This window comes from Empidonax traillii, unplaced genomic scaffold (assembly GCF_003031625.1).
Source record: "Empidonax traillii isolate 1590-97213 ecotype Southwest subspecies unplaced genomic scaffold, ASM303162v1 scaffold96:size1206935, whole genome shotgun sequence".
Lineage (NCBI taxonomy): Eukaryota > Metazoa > Chordata > Aves > Passeriformes > Tyrannidae > Empidonax > Empidonax traillii.
Genome location: NW_020955289.1, coordinates 832040 through 850175, shown reverse-complemented (window position 1 = coordinate 850175; position 18136 = coordinate 832040). Strand labels below are relative to the sequence as shown.

The following is an 18136-nucleotide window of genomic DNA, read 5'->3' as shown; positions in this document are numbered from 1 at the left end:
AAAATTTGTTTGGACTTTATATAGCATTTCAGTATTAGTTTGCTTTCCTTCTCTCTTCCTTCCCCTGTAACTTTAAAAAATACAGTAAGAGACTCTCTAAGACCTCTTGTGTTTCTAGAAGACCTGGTTTCCCTCTCCATCCAGATCAATCCAAGAAGGATTGGTCTTAATTTTCTCATTTCACTGGGAAAACCTGCTAGCAAAAGCATCAGACTGATTTTAAAGCAGTCCCAAATTTCACAAAAAAGTAATTTTTTAGGCAAACTTCCTTCCTATTTCCATGCATGACTTCATTGCACGGATACTGAGGACAAATGGTTGTGTAGCACTGAATTCTAAACACACCACCAGCACAAAGATGTTCTTCCCTAGGAATCCTTTCCTATCACCTGCAATTCAGCTTTAAAGCAACTTGATGCGGTTAGCAAATGTCCTATGAATTATAAAAATGAGTAGGAAAACACTGGGATGAAGTCTCTTGGAAAATTCATGATTCTTTGCATCAATAATCTTCCAGCACATCAGGTAATGTGTTGATATATTGCAACCACAAACTGTAAATAAATATTTTCTCTTCTTACCTTCCAGCAAACACTACGGAACCTGCTGCTTCTCAGCTGCCCATTAATCCCCTTCAGCCGTATAGTTGCCAAGTAATTGTTGTTTACAAATAGTTCTTCCCATTCTTTACTGCAAAAGCAAAAGGAATGAACATTTAAACAACAAAAAAAAGCCTCAGCTGATTTAAGGACTATATGACACTACACAATTTAGGATAAGCAGAGGAAAGGAAATTTTTTTTAATGTATATATTTAGTTGTGTACCACTTCTAAACGCATGGCTGTTTTTTTGGACACATTTCTTCTCTGGATTTAATGAATATGTAGATCGCTATAATTATGCCAGCTACTGAAATTCATAATGTCTATGGAGGCTATTCCATTTCCTCTAAAATGTTGGTACTGCAGTTCAGTGAATAAACAAGAAAAATGAATATTAATATAAGCACATTCATGTTTCAGCTGTAGACAAAGAAGTACCTATTCCAAAAATATGCAACAGAAAAGTATACTGTTGACTGTATTAGCTCTTCACATGACGTATTTGCTTAAATGAACCTTCTTTTCTTCTTAATGTCAAGCTGGGCAGTTAAGCATCATAGAAGATGACTTTCTTTAACATTTAGTGCTACTTACTATTGAAATCACTCCTACTTCTTTCTACATGATCAGTTTTAAAATTTTAACAGGTGCTAGCAAATTTAAAAAAAACATCAAAAAATTAAAAAGCCTCACTGTATAAACTGTTAAAGGCAAGCTTGAGTACCTTGCAGTACCTATGGCTGACTAGATAAACAACCTAAATATGCCTCCCAGGCATGCAGGCACCAGGGGCCTAACACCTGTGCCTCATTAATATACAAGTAAATCTGCTCTACTGGGAAACAATTGGAAATTAATTGTCCCAAACCATCTACTGAGTTTGAATAAAAGAATTAAACCTATATTTCCTGCACCTTCTACTGAAACGAATCTCAAGAACAGAATAAGCCATCTAATAGTCTTAGTAGCCCAAGACTTGCTCACAGACTTTCTGCAACCACTCCAAAACTGTAAGAGCAATTCCAAGGTAAAGAGATGGGTTATGTGCAAGGAAATGTGTTTCAGATTTATTTTCAATGCATGTCCTTAAGGTGAACATCTCCTTCTCTCCCTGTCGCATGGAGACTATTACCTCTCCCTGGGAAAGGAGTAATGAAACCAGGAAGAGGGAAACTACTATTATGACTCCAGGCTAAGATCTCATCAGATTTCCTTCACTAAGGAGGGTCACAGAGTGGGTTATACCAAGTACCAGCAAACTTTGGTTTTGCACATTGCCCATAACATATGCAAGCTGAAGTTAGATAGTTTTCAGTCTTTTAAGCAGAACTGTGAAAGTGAGGTTTTCAAAATATAATTATAAGATAGAGTTGGTGAGAATTGTTGAGAAATGGACGTGGCTAGCCAGGAAACAATCATGTTTCTCTGTGACAGGAGCAATCCCACAATCCATGTTGAGACCAGAAGTGTTGTGTTTGTGAATGTACCACATTTCAACTAGGAACATTTTCTAAAAAAAAAAAAAAAAAGAAACAAAAATGTGTTTACTTCTGGATCTTGATTATTAATTACTTTGAAAAGCGAGGGTAAAGATGACTAAAGCAGTGTTAGCCTGCAGGGCTTGGGGCTGCCTTTAGCTTCTCCCAAATGCCAGTATCCCTAAATGACCAAAAGAGTAGCAAGTCATTCCAACGGTGCGGGGCAGCTTCCTTCATTTGCCACATCCCCCATTCTCCAAGTCAGAAAGACTATCTGGTAATTTTTGTCTCCCTGTCTCCCACACATCCTCATCTTCTGCCTGCGATTGTTTACCATGATTCTGTCTCCTTTAAATACAACGTATGGTATATAGCAGACACAGCTTGAGAAAAATCTGGGCCCTTCTTTCACAGTCATTTATACTTCAGTAACTACAGTATATTATGCCTATCTAAGTAACCCTTCTGTTTCTATCACACATAATATTCTTCATTTGCCATTGTAAATTTTGCAGCATCATTGGCCGTTACAACTACTGCCAAACTGCCTCCCTAAGGTAGAGATGTTTCAAGAGTGACACGTTCCCCTGAGCACACAACAGGTCAGACTCTGGAGCTGTTCACATTGTTCTGCAAGTGGATGACATTCCCACAATGTCTTTGAAAATGCTGGTGTGTCAGCTGAGTTAGCAAAAGGTTTCAACCAGTGTGACTGTGAAGAGAAAGAGCAGAGAGGAAAGAAACTCTTCAGGTTATTTTTCTCACCAACTGCTGGAAGTGATTGCTACACAGTAAGAAAGTAATTTCAACACTTCTGAAATTGTATTAGTGAAGATATTATGCTTTTTTTTTTTTTTTAAATTTGTAATGCAATTCCAAACATGTTTTGAACCAAATTACATTTAAAACAGCCAAAAGAAATTTGGCAAGATCATATCTCCTCTGCAATCCCCCTTGGCTGCTGGGATCACTAAAAAAAAGTTTTAAGCAACTGAAAAAAAAAATTACGTGGAAGCTAGAATCTACCTCAGTTTTAGCAGAGCTGAATGATACTTAAAATCCTTTCTGAACACCATTCACTAATTAATTTCTCAAATATTCTGAACGAAGACTAATAAAATAAGCTTTACAATTCTTGAGATTGTTTTAATAGTGGTAACACTGTGTAATGTCAACAAGCAATCAATTCTAAAAAGATAATATTTAACATTATATAGCTCTACTAGGTAAAATAATATGTAAGAGCCTTGTTAATCCAGGATTGCAGAAAACCCATTGGTCAAAGTGAAATGAGCAATGAAGCTTGGAACTCGAATCTGCCACACCCCATTTGCTTCACTGAAGTCAAAGACTTCAAGAGCCAATCGGAACCTCCTAAACTATGAATTAAGCACATGCAATTGTTTTTAACCAAGCTAGAAAATGAAATGCATAATAAGGTGTTACTACCACCTTTAGGTTGTACAACGAAAACAAAGGCAAATGCCAATCTTAATGTTTTCACATTATCTTATAAATATTTTTCATTTTAGATTCTTATTTAACAATCCTAATATTCTGTTATACATGTTGTAGACGTATATATCTATTATTCACAATAATAGATACATATAACATATGACTTGTGTGAGGAAAAAATTATTGGATCAACATTTCTTTAAGAAATTTAATTTCCCATGCTGTATCTATACAGGAAATGTCCAATGTAAAATATTTACTGGCATGAGTTAGGGACAGTTGCATTACTTCAAAGCGGGAAAAATGCTCAATATGTATGAACGAAAAAGCAGGCAAATCAATGGAAGGGATGACGGTTGCAGATTCGTTCAGCAAGATTTGTGCATAGTTCTCATCTGTTCCTTTCCATCTTATGAAACATACACTTATGTCATAACCACAAAAGTTTAAATCTTTCTGCCAAAAAATTTTACACTGAGGTCTGCTCTAATACACACGCTTTCTTTCTTATAAGAAATGAGGTTGACCTCTGAGAAAACCATATTTAGAAGCATATTTTTCTCTTTCTTTCCAACAGGAAATGATTTGTGGATACGATTCCTGTTAAGACAATTACAAGCATCAGATTTCCATATACAAAAGTTTAAAGATTTGGAACAAAAATGTCTCTCTTGACTGTTAGAAGGGAGCACAATGAGCAGGTCTTTACATCAGAAAGTCTAAGTAAAATTTTACATGCACTTAAATACCATTTTTGAAAAGGTATTTGAATATCTAAGGTCTAGCATCTTAGTAAAAGACACTGAGCTGGTGCAGTGTTGGAGAGAGGTAACAAAGAGTTTCTTCCCTGATAGACAGAAGCAGAACATCCGCCTCTGGCTCTGCTGCTAAATTTCAATCTGCAGCATAATGGTAAAACCAATACATCAAGCACAGATATGTAGAAGAATACAATGGCAGCCCACCTAAGGTCCTTTCAAAATAAACACTGTTCAGAAGAGGAAGAAACACAGTTGAGGGTGAGTGGTATAGCATAGACAGTAATTACTGCTGCTTAACTTTTTACCAATTTAGAGGATAAAGCTGGTGATATGTAAGAATGCAGATCCTGCTGAAGTTTAAAGCTAGTGTAGGAAGTATTTTTGTACTATGATGTTTAGACAACAGCAAGCTCTGTGGAAGACACTAAAACTCATAGTAAAGTAAAAATATGAACAGCCACACTAAACTACCATATACATCACTGAAAAAGGGCAAAGATTCAGTTCTGCGACTGCAGGGGCTCAGACCACCATGTAAATATTACTGTCCATAACTACTTCACTTTCAGGTGAAACTGCAGGTAGCAAAAAACCCAGCATCTATCAGGTCATCAGACAGTGCGTATCAGTATTTTGTCTCATGTGTTTTAAAAATATTCAATTCCAAGTTTTGAAATCCAATTTTTTTTTTGTGTGTCCACGGTGAAACAAGACCAATTTAATATTTACAACAACATTTAGATAACAAAGAATATTTCTCAGTCCATGGAAGAATACTGCAATACTACCGAAAGGTATGAACATTTGCATGCATATGTAAGATTTCAATCTAAATCTCAAGCTTATGCCACTCTCTAGATGAATATTAAAGGATAAAATGGATAGCCTCATAGAGATCCAAAGAAAATTCCTAAGCAGTGCTGCTAGTATTGGCAAAATCATCTTAAAACAATGGTGTGTGTGCTTCCACAAAAGCCAATTTCATGTTTTTATATTGTGCTTTGTTCATCTTTAGAATGTGCTTTTTAAAATGTTGAGATCCAAACCTGGCTCCCCAGAGGCACTCAATGAAGCAACAGGCTACTGGGCAGGCCACCAGAAAGAAAACAAATTCTCAGATGATTGTGTCATATGTTTTGCAATATGAGGTATTTATTGATAGGGACTTTATTAAGTGAATGTAATATCTATATTTAAATAGAGGCAACAGTTCTTTTCAAACATACTGCATAAATCCAAGAAACATGAAAAGGTGGAATTATTTATTACGCCATAAAATCAACAGTTGAGAAAAAAGTGAGGTAACTGCCAGGAATGTAATACAGAGTTAATTCTATAAAAACAAAGGGGAAAAACAATTGAAAGGTAGCATCAAGTAATAAGAAGTAGAATTTCAAAAACAGTTCTAAAACACACAGATTTCTATTTGCTACCCTGAAAATCCACTTGACAGCTTTAATGCGAAAGCTTACCAATCTGCTAGGAAAATATATGTATTTTCCTCTGTTTCTCAAAGTCCTGCCTCAGGATACAGGGCAGAGCTAACAGCCATGTAAGTGTGAATATGCATGGCTGTGTTGCTGAGAGGCTGAACATTCAAAGGGCAGATTTTTCTAAACAGTTCAGGTTTCGTCTACTTTTGGCTGACATACAGTTAAAAATGTTTGCATGAAGAGAGGTAAAATCACTTTCTTAAGGCAAACATTCCAGCAAATACTTCAAGTTATTCGTCAGCTATGCTCTTTAAGCTACTGGCATGTTTGTAGTGCAGTTCAGGGAACTGAAATAAGACTGCAATGGTGGCAGGATGCTTCGCCAGCACGTTCCCTAACAGCACTGGGTCTGATGCAGAACTCTGAGATATCCTTCTTCATATTCCAAATTGTCCACTTCACCTTGGTGGTTCTCAGTCAAAGAGCCACGTTTGGCCCCGAGAAAGCACATCATTTCCAACCCTTTAATGGTTTAACTTTTGCAGAAGAATTCTCTTGTTACAGCCATTTCAAAGTCCAGATTTCACCAGCTTGTTTTCCTCTACTCATTACTTTATGCATACATTTACAGAATGGTGAGACAAAATGTAGATATTATGTTCAATTATCTTTATACTTATATTGTAACTGAGTTTGCCAATTGCAGGGTCAAAGCTTTTTAGTTTAAATCCCCTCAACACCTTTGAAATCCTTTGCATATACACGCAGAACATTTACTTTCTACTTCTCCTCACTATAGTTACCTTCTGCTGTTTTACCTCCTGCTAACTCATACCCACAGCCAAGCAGAGCTCTGTGAATTTTATGTGTTCACATGCATGCAACCTTGTTTCACAAACAGACATGCATTCTTTAAGAAAGAGGAAAGGTAAGAGCTTCCTGTAGGACGTAACAGAAGTTAAAAGCTACAGCTCTACAAATCACCCAACTAAAAACCAAATGTAATAGGGAGAGGGGAGGTACTTGGATTGTGATTACTCACACTTGCGACAATACTTAAAAATAATGCACCTAAGTTCAAGACTCTGATGATTTTATGATGCTGGGTGACAAATGCAAAATTCTAGTCAGTGCTGCTAATTCCATCTTAACTTTGTAACTCTGTCCATTTTGCATGCAATGAGATAATAAAATGAGTGATCTCATGATGTAACTTTAATCTCTTGAAGTGACTGGGTTTTATTACCACCAATGAAAACCACATACATTCACTAAAAGCAACTCTTTCCTATTTAGATTTATTTCAATTGTCCACTATTTAAAAGAATTTTTTATTCACAAGTTTCTTTGGATTAAAAACTAGTTCTTCAAACCTGACATCTTCCATTCAAGTTTTACATACAGTTCTAGGTTGTGGGTTTTTTTGATTGCTTGCTTTTTATAAACCAAAATGAAATCACATATCAGATGTATTTTGAGCAGAGCGTAGAAAAATCACAATATCTGGTTTAACCTTCAGTATTTTGGTTACAAATGCAGTACACAATTCTTTACTTCAAAATCCCCCTGAGCTAATGGGAGCACTGAGGTAGTACTCAGCACAGAACTGATCCTCTCCAGGTTCTCTTGCTGCTAAACACAGACAACTCAGAGTTCTGCGGCAAATGTTCTTTCTTGCTTTTATGTCACTGTGCATCTCACGAACTAAAAGCTAATGCCAACATAATTAAGATCTTAAAACATGTACTTAGCATCAAGAAAAAAATCAATGCCATTTATCTTGCAGGGTTAGTCAAGTTTTTGCAAAGAGAATGTGAGTTCTGAGTTTTAAATGAATAACAATGATGAAGTTCACTGCATTACTCAGATCCACTGACCTTCAGAACTTCACATTCATTATCGCCAGATTTTGTGTTAGAAGGCAGAAATGTGAAAAAGTTTTGGGGCCAAAACGAAAATCATAGCAGCAATTCAACAACAGCCTCCAAAATTCTGTCCCTTTTTCAAGTTTACTAAGGGACTAATGATGCTAAAAAAAAAGGGAAATATTTTCATAAAAACAAGAACAAAATACTTCTGAAATTTTTCCAGCCTGATATTTCTGACCTCGTATGGTATGCTGCTCATGCTATCTACCTTAGCATTGAATTTTGATTTAGAAAAACAAAAAAAACCACATTCTGCCAATAAAAGACGCTGGCACTCAATCCTTCTCTTCTGATTCTCTATTGAAAATATCTCAAGCTTTAACTAATTCTGTTAAGTTTGCTTTCCCCAATCCCAGAAAGCAAGTCTATATTACCATTTTTACTTCTTTGGAAAGTAATGTAATTTTCACTGGAAAAGTTAAAAAATTCCACAATTCCTATCTGCTGAAATGTTTGTATCTTAGAAAAAGTATATTGCATATACGTTTTCAGTTCCTTAATGACAATTTATTTTTCTTGTCTTATGACATCCTTTGCCAGTTCCTGAGGACACCAGCCAAGGAATGTAAAGAGGATCAGTTGTGGACAGAAGTAGTAAATAAAAGAAATTTGACAAGACAGAGATGGAAATTATGTAAGTCTCCTTAAACAGGAAAACAAAGGGAAGTAATTTTAAAATAATTCAGAGAAAAACAGAAATCTAAGCGCTCAATAGGTATGACAGTAATCTTGCTATGATTTGGAGAAAAAAGTGTTGGAGGAAACTTGTGATCAGTGCAAAAAGCCACTTTCTCTTGCTGGAAAAAGAAGATTTGCAATATGAAATTCCAAACAACATCACAAACACGGACAAAATGAGAGTACTGGCACAGAATACCACACCCAGGGGAAGATTTTTAGCACATTACAAAGGTAATCTCTCAGAAGAATTACAAAATTCAAGGAGAGAGTTCTTAGAAAAAAGAAAAACTCACACTGAAAAGGCCTCTTTGCACATAAATAGCATCAATCAGAATAGCATCTAGCAAATGGTTTGAGGTAAGACAAAATAAATGTGGATACCAGTTTTACTACTTCGTTGTGGAAGGACAGGAAGGATTCAAACACTGAGAATTCTCTTTACAGACTGAAGGTGCAGTGCCAACTTCACTGCTTTGCCTTCTGTTCCCAAATTTTTGTATTTCAAAATATTTGAAAAACCCAATAGAAACAAGCTTGATCTTCACAGGTCTTGATTATGCAAGGACACACAGCGAACAAAGTTAGGAAAAAAAGATTGTAATTGCACAGGGGTGGCTTAAAATTAAAACAATAAAGTAACATCATCTGTATATCAACAAGACTAAACAGGCTTGTGTAGATAGAAAATGGTTGCTTCCAGATAGATTAAGGCAAATTTTTCCACAAGGGGAGGGCCATATATAAGATGTATAAATCTTCACACTATGTTTAGCATAGAAGGATGGAGGCTACACAAGACATTTCTGTCTCAACTGCCAAGAAAAGCCACAGGTCAAAGAGTAATCAAACTGGTTTCGGTACCCACTTTTGGAAAGGGGTAGAAACAAGGAGGAACAGCTTGCACCCCTTGCCGTTGTTCTTGTGTATGCTCAATATCAGTCCTGCAGTTGGCTGGCACACAAGAAACACGCCACAGCCAGCAGGACCACATTGCCTTTTTGCAGCAAGAAAGGAAACATCTGGTAAGTAGAATCTGTAAGAAGTCAGGGGAAGAATATGGAAATGGAATACAGAAATCCTTCTTCTACTAGATCTTCTTTCTGCCTGTTTGAAGTATGAGCTGAAGGAGGAATACACCTTGTCTACCTAACCCACAGCTCTGAGCCATCTTTACTTGTCACCTAATTTAGGCCACACACGAAAGAACTTTATTTTGATACATGGGGTAGAAATTAAACTTACGTACATGTGCAGAGATGTATTAAGAAACTATCCAGCATAGCAGTCATGGGTCTCTGAATCATAAAGTAAGTTAACAACATGAGTATGAAAAGCAAGCTTTTTTAGGCTATATATTTAATAGAAGCAGTATTAATGTATGAATCCACCTTGGAAGAAAATAACTGTCCTTGAGATGTTAGATTTTATCAGCCAAATTGAATGTCTGCATCAATGGCTCTCCCTAAAAGTCATAATTAGGTCATTAAAATATATTTAGAAAAATAGCCTGTAAAATAAAGTTAAAAAATACTCACCTTCATTTTATTTCATAGGTCACTGTTATACCATCTAATAAGATAATTAAAAACATGCAAGCAGCTGGTACTGAGGCTAAACAGATTAATGTAATAGTCTGTAGTCATATGTGCTGGCAAGGGGTTCACCTCTTTGGCGAGGAGAAGGTCAGCTGCCCTTGGGAAGGGAGGAGAAAGACAGTATTTCTACTTTTCAGTGGCACTGCATTGCAGATACTGAAACTAGAGACCCACACCTATTTTTCTTTTTCCTCTTGGTGAAGTCCAGCCCATTGGACATCCAGAAAAGGCTTTAACCATAGCAGTAAAAAGATATGGTAGAGCAGAACTCAAATATTTTCCATAAGTGTCTTACAAATTAAAGATGAAAGTTACTGTATGTCTAAATCCTTGTTCAAATGTTTCAAACAGTGAACTTCTAATTTTTATGACATGGCTCTAGGGAATAATTTTCATAATTTCTTATTAGAAAAGCTTTCTCCCAAGTCCACAAAGAATAATTCCATCAGAGCCTAAAGACCAGCTAGAAAATTTTCTATGACCTGACAGGACACATTTACAAACTCACAGAACATTTAGAAATATGTGTCAGTCACATGTGCTTTTCACTTACATTACTTACAAACTTTATGACCTAATGGGAAATGCTCAGTATCTGAACACATGCAGCATTAAATCTGTGCCATGATCAACACAAGCAAGAGTCACAAACTCTAAGGTGACACCATCATATTAAAAATAAAACCATACAAACAGTTCTGGAGCATCATAAATATATCAAAGGATAATGATCTGTCATCCTTTATTAACACACACACACGCACCTCCACTTGGAGACTTGTACTGGAGAGTGTCAAATTGTCCTTTAAAATAGAAATTGTGGGAACCAAGTAACCTCCTCAGGGGTTTATTTTTTATTGTTGTAAAACTAATATGCTTTTAAGAGCACTTTAATAACAAAACATATTCACATCCAAATACTTTTGGAGCTGTTTCTTCTCCTAATAAATTGTAAAGGCCTGCTACTGATAAAATATAGAGCAACTTTTGTTTCAGTCAGAATATGCAGTAGAATTTTTTACGCATTAGCATTCTGCATGTATAATATTTACCATGATCCAAAGACGCCTTTGCCTCTTTTAGAGCAAAAATTCACTAGCCAGTCTTTTTCAAATATGACAGACTGAAACACATTGGGTAAACAAGACTGTGATCAGTTTTACCAAATTACTAACTTACTGGATATAACTTAGGATATTCCTCGACAATATCCTAAAATAAGTCAAAATTTCAAATCAGTCCTTAAAGAAATAATAACATTTACCATTGTTATCTTTCAGGGTAGTTTAGGATTCACTTTTCACCTTTCATAAGGTATTAGCTGCTCATTTTTACTTAATGCAGCCTAGAACTACAACTATCAACACAATATTTAACCCAGCCATCAAATTTACAGCCAGTCTCATCGTATGATAGGATTTACTTGCCACTGAGCAACAAATATTCACTACACACCTCAAACGCTGTAATACTGCTTAATAACAGTGATAGCTTGCCAATTATTAAAAGTCAGAGGTTTCTTTCATATTTATGTATATACATATACACCTCCCCAACACACACACACACACACACACACACACACACACACACACACGTACCTATCTTCTCTACTGTCTTGCTTTATTGTCTTGCTTTTAATTTATAACAATAATACTCCGGAAATTGTATATGGGACTGCTTTTAAAAGATTAATTAACTTCAGTTTTCTAAGTTGGGCTGTAATCCTCTCTGACAGAATACAATTATTATTCAGTGGAACTCACAGAAAGCATTACATTTATTATATGCGCTTTGGACAAAGGAATATGGAGGTACATGGATCATCTTTAACCTCTTCTTAATTTGTGGAGCATTAAAGATGGCTGAGCATTTACTATGGTTTAGGATGATTTGAGTAAGTAGTACCATGCTCTGTCCTCCCACGTATTTCTAGCTGTCCGTGCTAGCTACATTCCTTCCACTGGCACTGATACCCATCCGAAGCTTTGGCAGGAGGACACTGATAGAAGTCATCAGAAAGCTCTCCCTGTGAAAAATGAACAGGTGGGGCTGGGTTAGCTCCCTAGCTCCCTGAGAGATAAAGTCAGCAGGGTAGGAAGAAGGGGTCAGACCCCAGCTCCACAGCTTACACTCTCGTAGAACCAGAGCCCAGACGAAGCTGGATGCTTCTTCTTAAAGTGTTACCCCTTGACATGTGCAAAAGCTGGAGCTCTTGAGTTGATGACTTTTAGGAATAAGTGTCCTGGAATTTATGGCAGAGAGAGCTCTCAACTTCTTTTTGTTCATCTGGCTACTATTTTGCCTCTTTTTCAGAGACTGCTGTGTGGTCTCTGTATCTACATATGCTTCTCACTTAAAAAGCATGAAGATTATTTGGGTTGGTATTTTTGAGCCCTTCTTTTAAAGTATATAGTATGTTGTATTCATTAGAGAATAGGAACATGACAAGAAATAGAGTCAGGCAGAACCCTGAAATGGATCTGCTAACATATTTTTATCAAAGTGAACATGCTAACTACCCTAGAAGAGTTTTATGTTCATCACAAAGTAGATTTCATTAGAGCCGACTCACTAGGATACCTAAATCAAACCTCCCCAGTCCCACCGTGCCCCTGCAGGCACACCCTTTTTTCCAACCTTGCTCTCAGTCCAGAAGCTTCCTCTGGGTGTTTGAATCGCAGCAAACTCTTTGCTGTTCCCTCTAGGTCCTTACAAAAACTCTTTCTTTTCAACATCCTCAAGACCAGGCAGTTTGCTCCTTGCTCTCCTTGGCAATCTTTCAGTATCCAGCACGCAACAGGCTCCTCCAGCACTGTGTCCCTCCCTGCCACCCCATGCCTGAAGGCTCCTCATGACCAGCACAGCTCAGTGCCTGCACCACGGTGTGGTATTCCCCACCCAGCCGGCTGCAACCAGGACAAAGCAAACAGGCAGGTTCCTCCTGCCTGACTGCACCTCTTTGAAGTACACACTCCAACAGACTACAAACGAAAAAATGAAAAAGATGCCAACCAACACAGTTCACTAAATGATTCCAAAATAATCATGTGGTAGGTTGTTTCATTTTACCATACTTAAAAATCAAAATCAGATGTAATTGTTCCAGTTAGCATAAATCATCCTACTAATTTACTAGTCACAAGGAAAAAGATTTTTTTGTAGGAAGGGCAATATTTTGAGGGGTGAAAGATGAAACTGCATACCTGCTGATTATCTTTCTGCGCTCTCAAGCACAAGACACCCTCTGGTATGTACCCAAACAAGACTCAAGCTCAGTGACGCTGCTGCATAAAGTTACTGAGTATCTTGTTTCTTAAGCTGGTGTTTACTACCAACAGAATTAAAATATTATTTTCCTATCAAATAACCTCAAATTTAACTAATCCTGGGTTTGGTTTTTGACCTGAAATAATGAGCAAATAGAGCTCCACATGGTCCATAGATCCAGTAACTTTGGAGAAGATCAGAAAAGTGACCACCGGCAACTGAATATTTCAACATTTAGCTTAGTTACTATGACTTTAGTTAAGACTTTCTACTTCGGAGAAAACAAAATAAAAAAACCGTTAAAAATATTTAGCCTTACAAATATTCTGTACTTTCATTAGCTAAGCAAGTTGAACAACTTTCTAAAAAAAAAAAAAAAGTAATCCAGAAAATAACTTTTCAGATCATTCCTTAATTAAATTCTTCACGGTCTTCAGCCCACTGTTTTAATTTCAATTGCTCAATCTTTCTAAAGTATAGGACATGTTCTTTTGCTTTAAAGAGATTATGCTGATTAAAGTCAACCTTTTTAAAATTAGAAAATAAATATAAAAAATTACCAACCTGTAAGAAATAAAAGTTCCATCAGAATCTGAGCTTTGGTGTGTGCTTCCATTTTCATTTGATCCCCCTAATAAAAAAATAAGAGAAAACACCTTTAAGACAAACACTGATAACAAATAAAACAGTATTGATAAGAACTGCAACCGATTTTACCATGTGGTGGTAACTTTAGATATGACAAACCCCACATAAAACTTACATAGACAAATCTCATTTTACATCTTCAGATTCTTAGAGCTCTCTTAAGTAGCCTCCATGTTCAGTCTGGGGATTGAATGTTTGCAAAATCTGATACTTAATTTCACTTTAAATTCTGATTAAATCCCTTCTCAAATTATTAAACATAATTCTACTAGTGTAAGCTTACAGAAGTACACCATATAAGTAGATGACTTTGGTTTTACTAGCATTAAGTCAAAAAATGTAAAAGTTCATCTATTTTGTGAAACATTTTGAGTTGATTGTAGGATACCAAATATTTTTTGTCAAACCCCAATTCAAAGCTTCTCTGAAACCACCTATTAAGATGTCTGCTAAACATCTTGTTTTACAGCCTGTGGGCTGGTGATACATAAAACTGTGACGTTCCTAAAAATCAAGGATTACAAGGAAATTTTCCTCTCTATAACTACTTCTATTGAAGGACTTCTAAAAGCCAGGAGTCATATAGTCTTCAAAGCAAATTTATTCTTGTCCTGTTTTATACCGTTTATTCCTGCCCAACCTGTCATTTCTCTTCTATGTCCCTGTGTGCCTCCTTAATTCATTTACAGATAGCATTGTGTACCTCTGTCCTGCTTACTGAAATCAAGGTCTTTTTTCTAAATGAGGCCACCCCTTATTTCCCATTTTGTTTAACTCAGTGCTTCTAACACATGGAAAAGAAGAGACAGGAGCTACAGACAGCATACAAAAAGTTTAGTCAGTTGATTATTTGGACAGTGGTTTTCTTCTGTATCAAAAAAAATCCTGCTCAATACAGCCTATGATCACGCCACAGCACCTTGCAGTTTCACAGTAATCCTTAACCAACATGCCTATAAGATCACTTTCCATTTTTATTTATGAAAAGAAGTTTGCAGTTTACAGTAGAAATTCTTGCTGGTGAAATACTGTATTTCCCACAATTTCATGCTGTTTGCAGTCCTCTTTTCTTCAGAAAGGATCAATTCTACCTGAAAATTCTTTTTGTTCCTGCGCTAGATACTACCTTATAATAAATTTCCTTGATAGAAGTCTATCAGCTCTCATTCTGTGGCAAAACAATAAATGAAAACTCTGGATAAGACCTGTTCAACCACAAAAATTCACCAATTTTTTTTTTTTTCATTAAAGTCTGCATTTCTTTATTTATCTTAAAATTAATATACTTCATTAATCCTCATCCTTTCTATTTCACAGCATCTCTTGTGGCACTACATCAGATGATTTACGGAGGTCCAGATAGACTTAATGTATTTCCTTAATGTATATTTTGAAAGGTGAGCAGGTTAGCTGGCACAATCTCCCATTTAACAACAAAAAAACCCCAAACCTGCAATAAAACTTATGTCATTTGCTTTACTTTTCTCTCTTACTTCTTTCATAAAAACTTTTCTAAAGCTCTGCACAGATAATGGTCAGGCCATGCAGATGCTTTGCTATCACCTTTTTTCCCCCCTCTTAGATTAAGTATCGTGTACTTAATCAGGTACTACATTTCCATTTCTTCAAATATATGTTATCAGCTGTGAATTAAAATATAAAAAAATTCTTCAATGCCACAGTATTTGTCAGTATTCTTGAAACACATTCTCTCTTCAAGTCAGATGCTTTAATCTTTATTAGTTGTGCTAATTTATAGTATCTCTCAACATTCTCATTTATTTTATTGATTTATATCTTTTTGCCTGAAATTTTGTTTTTACTGAAACTTAAATATTTTCCAATTTATACCATACGTGGATTAAATTTAGTATTATTTGTTCATTTGCACTGCACAATGTTTCTAGTTTTCTTCCCTAGACAGCTTCTTTACATAGTCAAATAATATTTTCTTGTAAATTTAAATTCCCTTCTTATGATCTAATTCAACTTAACTTTTGCTGATTGCCGCTATAACCCCACACTTCCTGATATCCAGGATGTGGCCTTCTTTGCAGATCAAGCTGCTTTTCTGTTTCTTTCAGAATCTTTGCTTGCTCCTCACATTCCTTTAAAAATATTTTATCATTCACTTCGGCATAAAACTTCCGAGTGTTTTTTTTCTCATCTAATTGGAATGCAGTTTTTTTATTAACTTTTGCACCTTTGTCTAAAATAAATCCCAAACCTCTACTACATTTTAGTCTAATATCACTCAGTCCAGTTGATTTCACTAATTAGCTCTCTCAATTTATTTTGAAAATGGAAATCCTACTCAATCAATCTGCTTTTTGTTTACTAAATTCAACTAAATTAACAACACCAGATATTTCATCCAGGAGCCGACCCTTCCATTATTAATAACCATCTGTTCATTTTTTTTCCTCATATCTTGTAAAATAGTCTCCAAATAGTCTCCCATATTGGGACAATTGTCAGTAATACACTTTTTCATATATTGCCCATCTCCACATCTGATCCTGAGCATTCAGAGAAATGACTGAACTATGTTCAGTCTCCTTCAAAGCCATATGGCAAGGTGCAGTGATACTGGACAACTGTTACAGGGACACAGCACATCAAAATGGGTCCTACTACACTTTACTTATACTCAGATAACTCCTAAAGATTCACCTATTACACTAGTCAGACTTAAAAAGGAAACTCACACACGATGCTAACTAAGTTTGTATGCTGAAAAATACCCCTTTTCAAGAATGGCAACACAATCTTCCTCCTTTCTGAAGAATGAAGTTTAAGAATCTCTCAAAAAAATGCAAGGCCTTCATCATCTTTCAACAAAACCATTTGTCCTGCTCGAAGAGTCACCGGACATTGCAAAGAAAACCAGGATATATAGCTGTTCTTTCACCAGGGTCCCACAACAAACATTTGGTGGGATCCTGGTTCTGTGACAACCAGAGCTGTTCTTCACAAACTTGAGCTGTTCTTCACAAACTACTCTAAGTGTAACTTGCTTTATTCTGAAGACAGCAATCTCCTTTATTTAATTGATCACCAAAATACTTCAGCATTCTTAATTATTTACTCATTGTTAATAAATCTCACTCTCATACAAGTTACCGTTGGGCATTTTTTGAGAGCTGCTTTTGCTGCTTCATCGTATCATTAGCAGCAGCTACCAAAATTGGATAGGACTAGGTGTATTCAGCTCCCAAACTCAGGATTTAGTAGAGCAGGCACTTCTGTGATTGCTCTCTTGCTCCATCCCTTTTAAGAATAGGTACATCTGTTATGACACCTTGAAAGATAATGAAAATGTCTTTCATTGAAAGTGATAAAAATCATAAAGCAAAGTGCAAAGCATTCATTGACTTAAAAGAAGACTCTAAATGTTACCTAGTTTTATTCAAAAGGCTTTCAAGAAAATCCTATTAAGTTTCCCTAGTCAGCAATACTTGAGAACAAATGGGACTGTTTCTTCACTAAAAAATGACATTAAGCTGTGGGATTCCCTGCCCTGGATCACCTCTTCTCAGGAATGTTCCAGTTATATTCCCTGAAAGGTGTAGTGAACTCTCAGTAGAACAGATACATTTCTTCTATCTTCTTCACTGATAATGACCCAACTTTCTGGTAAAATTGGAATGTATACTGAACAGTTATGAATATAAGATTCATGACAGTGGTAATGAAATTTGTGGTCTCCTTTAAAAGTACTATTTGATTGAGTATTATCCTAATCTTTAATTTAATTCTGAGACTCAATTATGGGAAGAATGGCTCTGCTGAAGAAACAAGAAGATGCTGGACCAACCCTGCCACACACCCTTAGCTTTCCTAATTTCAAATGCAAAAGCTAGGGGGAAAAAAGGTAAAATAAAAGGGAAACAAGCAATACCATAACAAGTATCCGTATCAAAGTAAGTATGGCTTACAGCACTAAGAGTAGTTACTGGTTTTAATACAATAATAAAATAAGACTATATCCTTCCAAAGGGACTGAAAATGATCTGGATATCTTCTTGCTGCTGCTTTAACTGTAGAAACTCCCTCTCCTGGGAATGAAAACTTTCTCTTGAAAGAATTCTGTTCAATTGCCCCATTTGAGCAAAATCTGTTCTTGTGCACGAAAACCTAGGGCTAAAGGCAGCTGGGACTCGAGTAGCTGGGAGCCAGCACTGCTGGGCACAGCCAAAGGTTGTTTCAAGAGAATTTGTGCAACTCAAAATTGACACTTTCACTAATAAGTCAAAAAAGGACATTTCAAATGTTGGCTTC

The 18136-nt window shown here is 36.2% G+C and overlaps 1 protein-coding gene across 3 annotated transcripts in view; it reads right to left on the bottom strand.

The window, feature by feature from the left end:
* Positions 1 to 18136, bottom strand: part of TBC1D5 (TBC1 domain family member 5) — a 287567-nt gene that overhangs the window by 144704 nt on the left and 124727 nt on the right. For all 3 annotated transcript variants that reach the window (XM_027881829.1, XM_027881828.1, XM_027881830.1), the window contains 2 exons: positions 13772 to 13838; positions 582 to 690 (listed from right to left, as the gene is read on the bottom strand). In XM_027881829.1, the coding sequence (XP_027737630.1) occupies positions 582 to 690; positions 13772 to 13838 (176 nt within the window). The remainder of the gene's footprint in view (positions 1 to 581; positions 691 to 13771; positions 13839 to 18136) is intronic.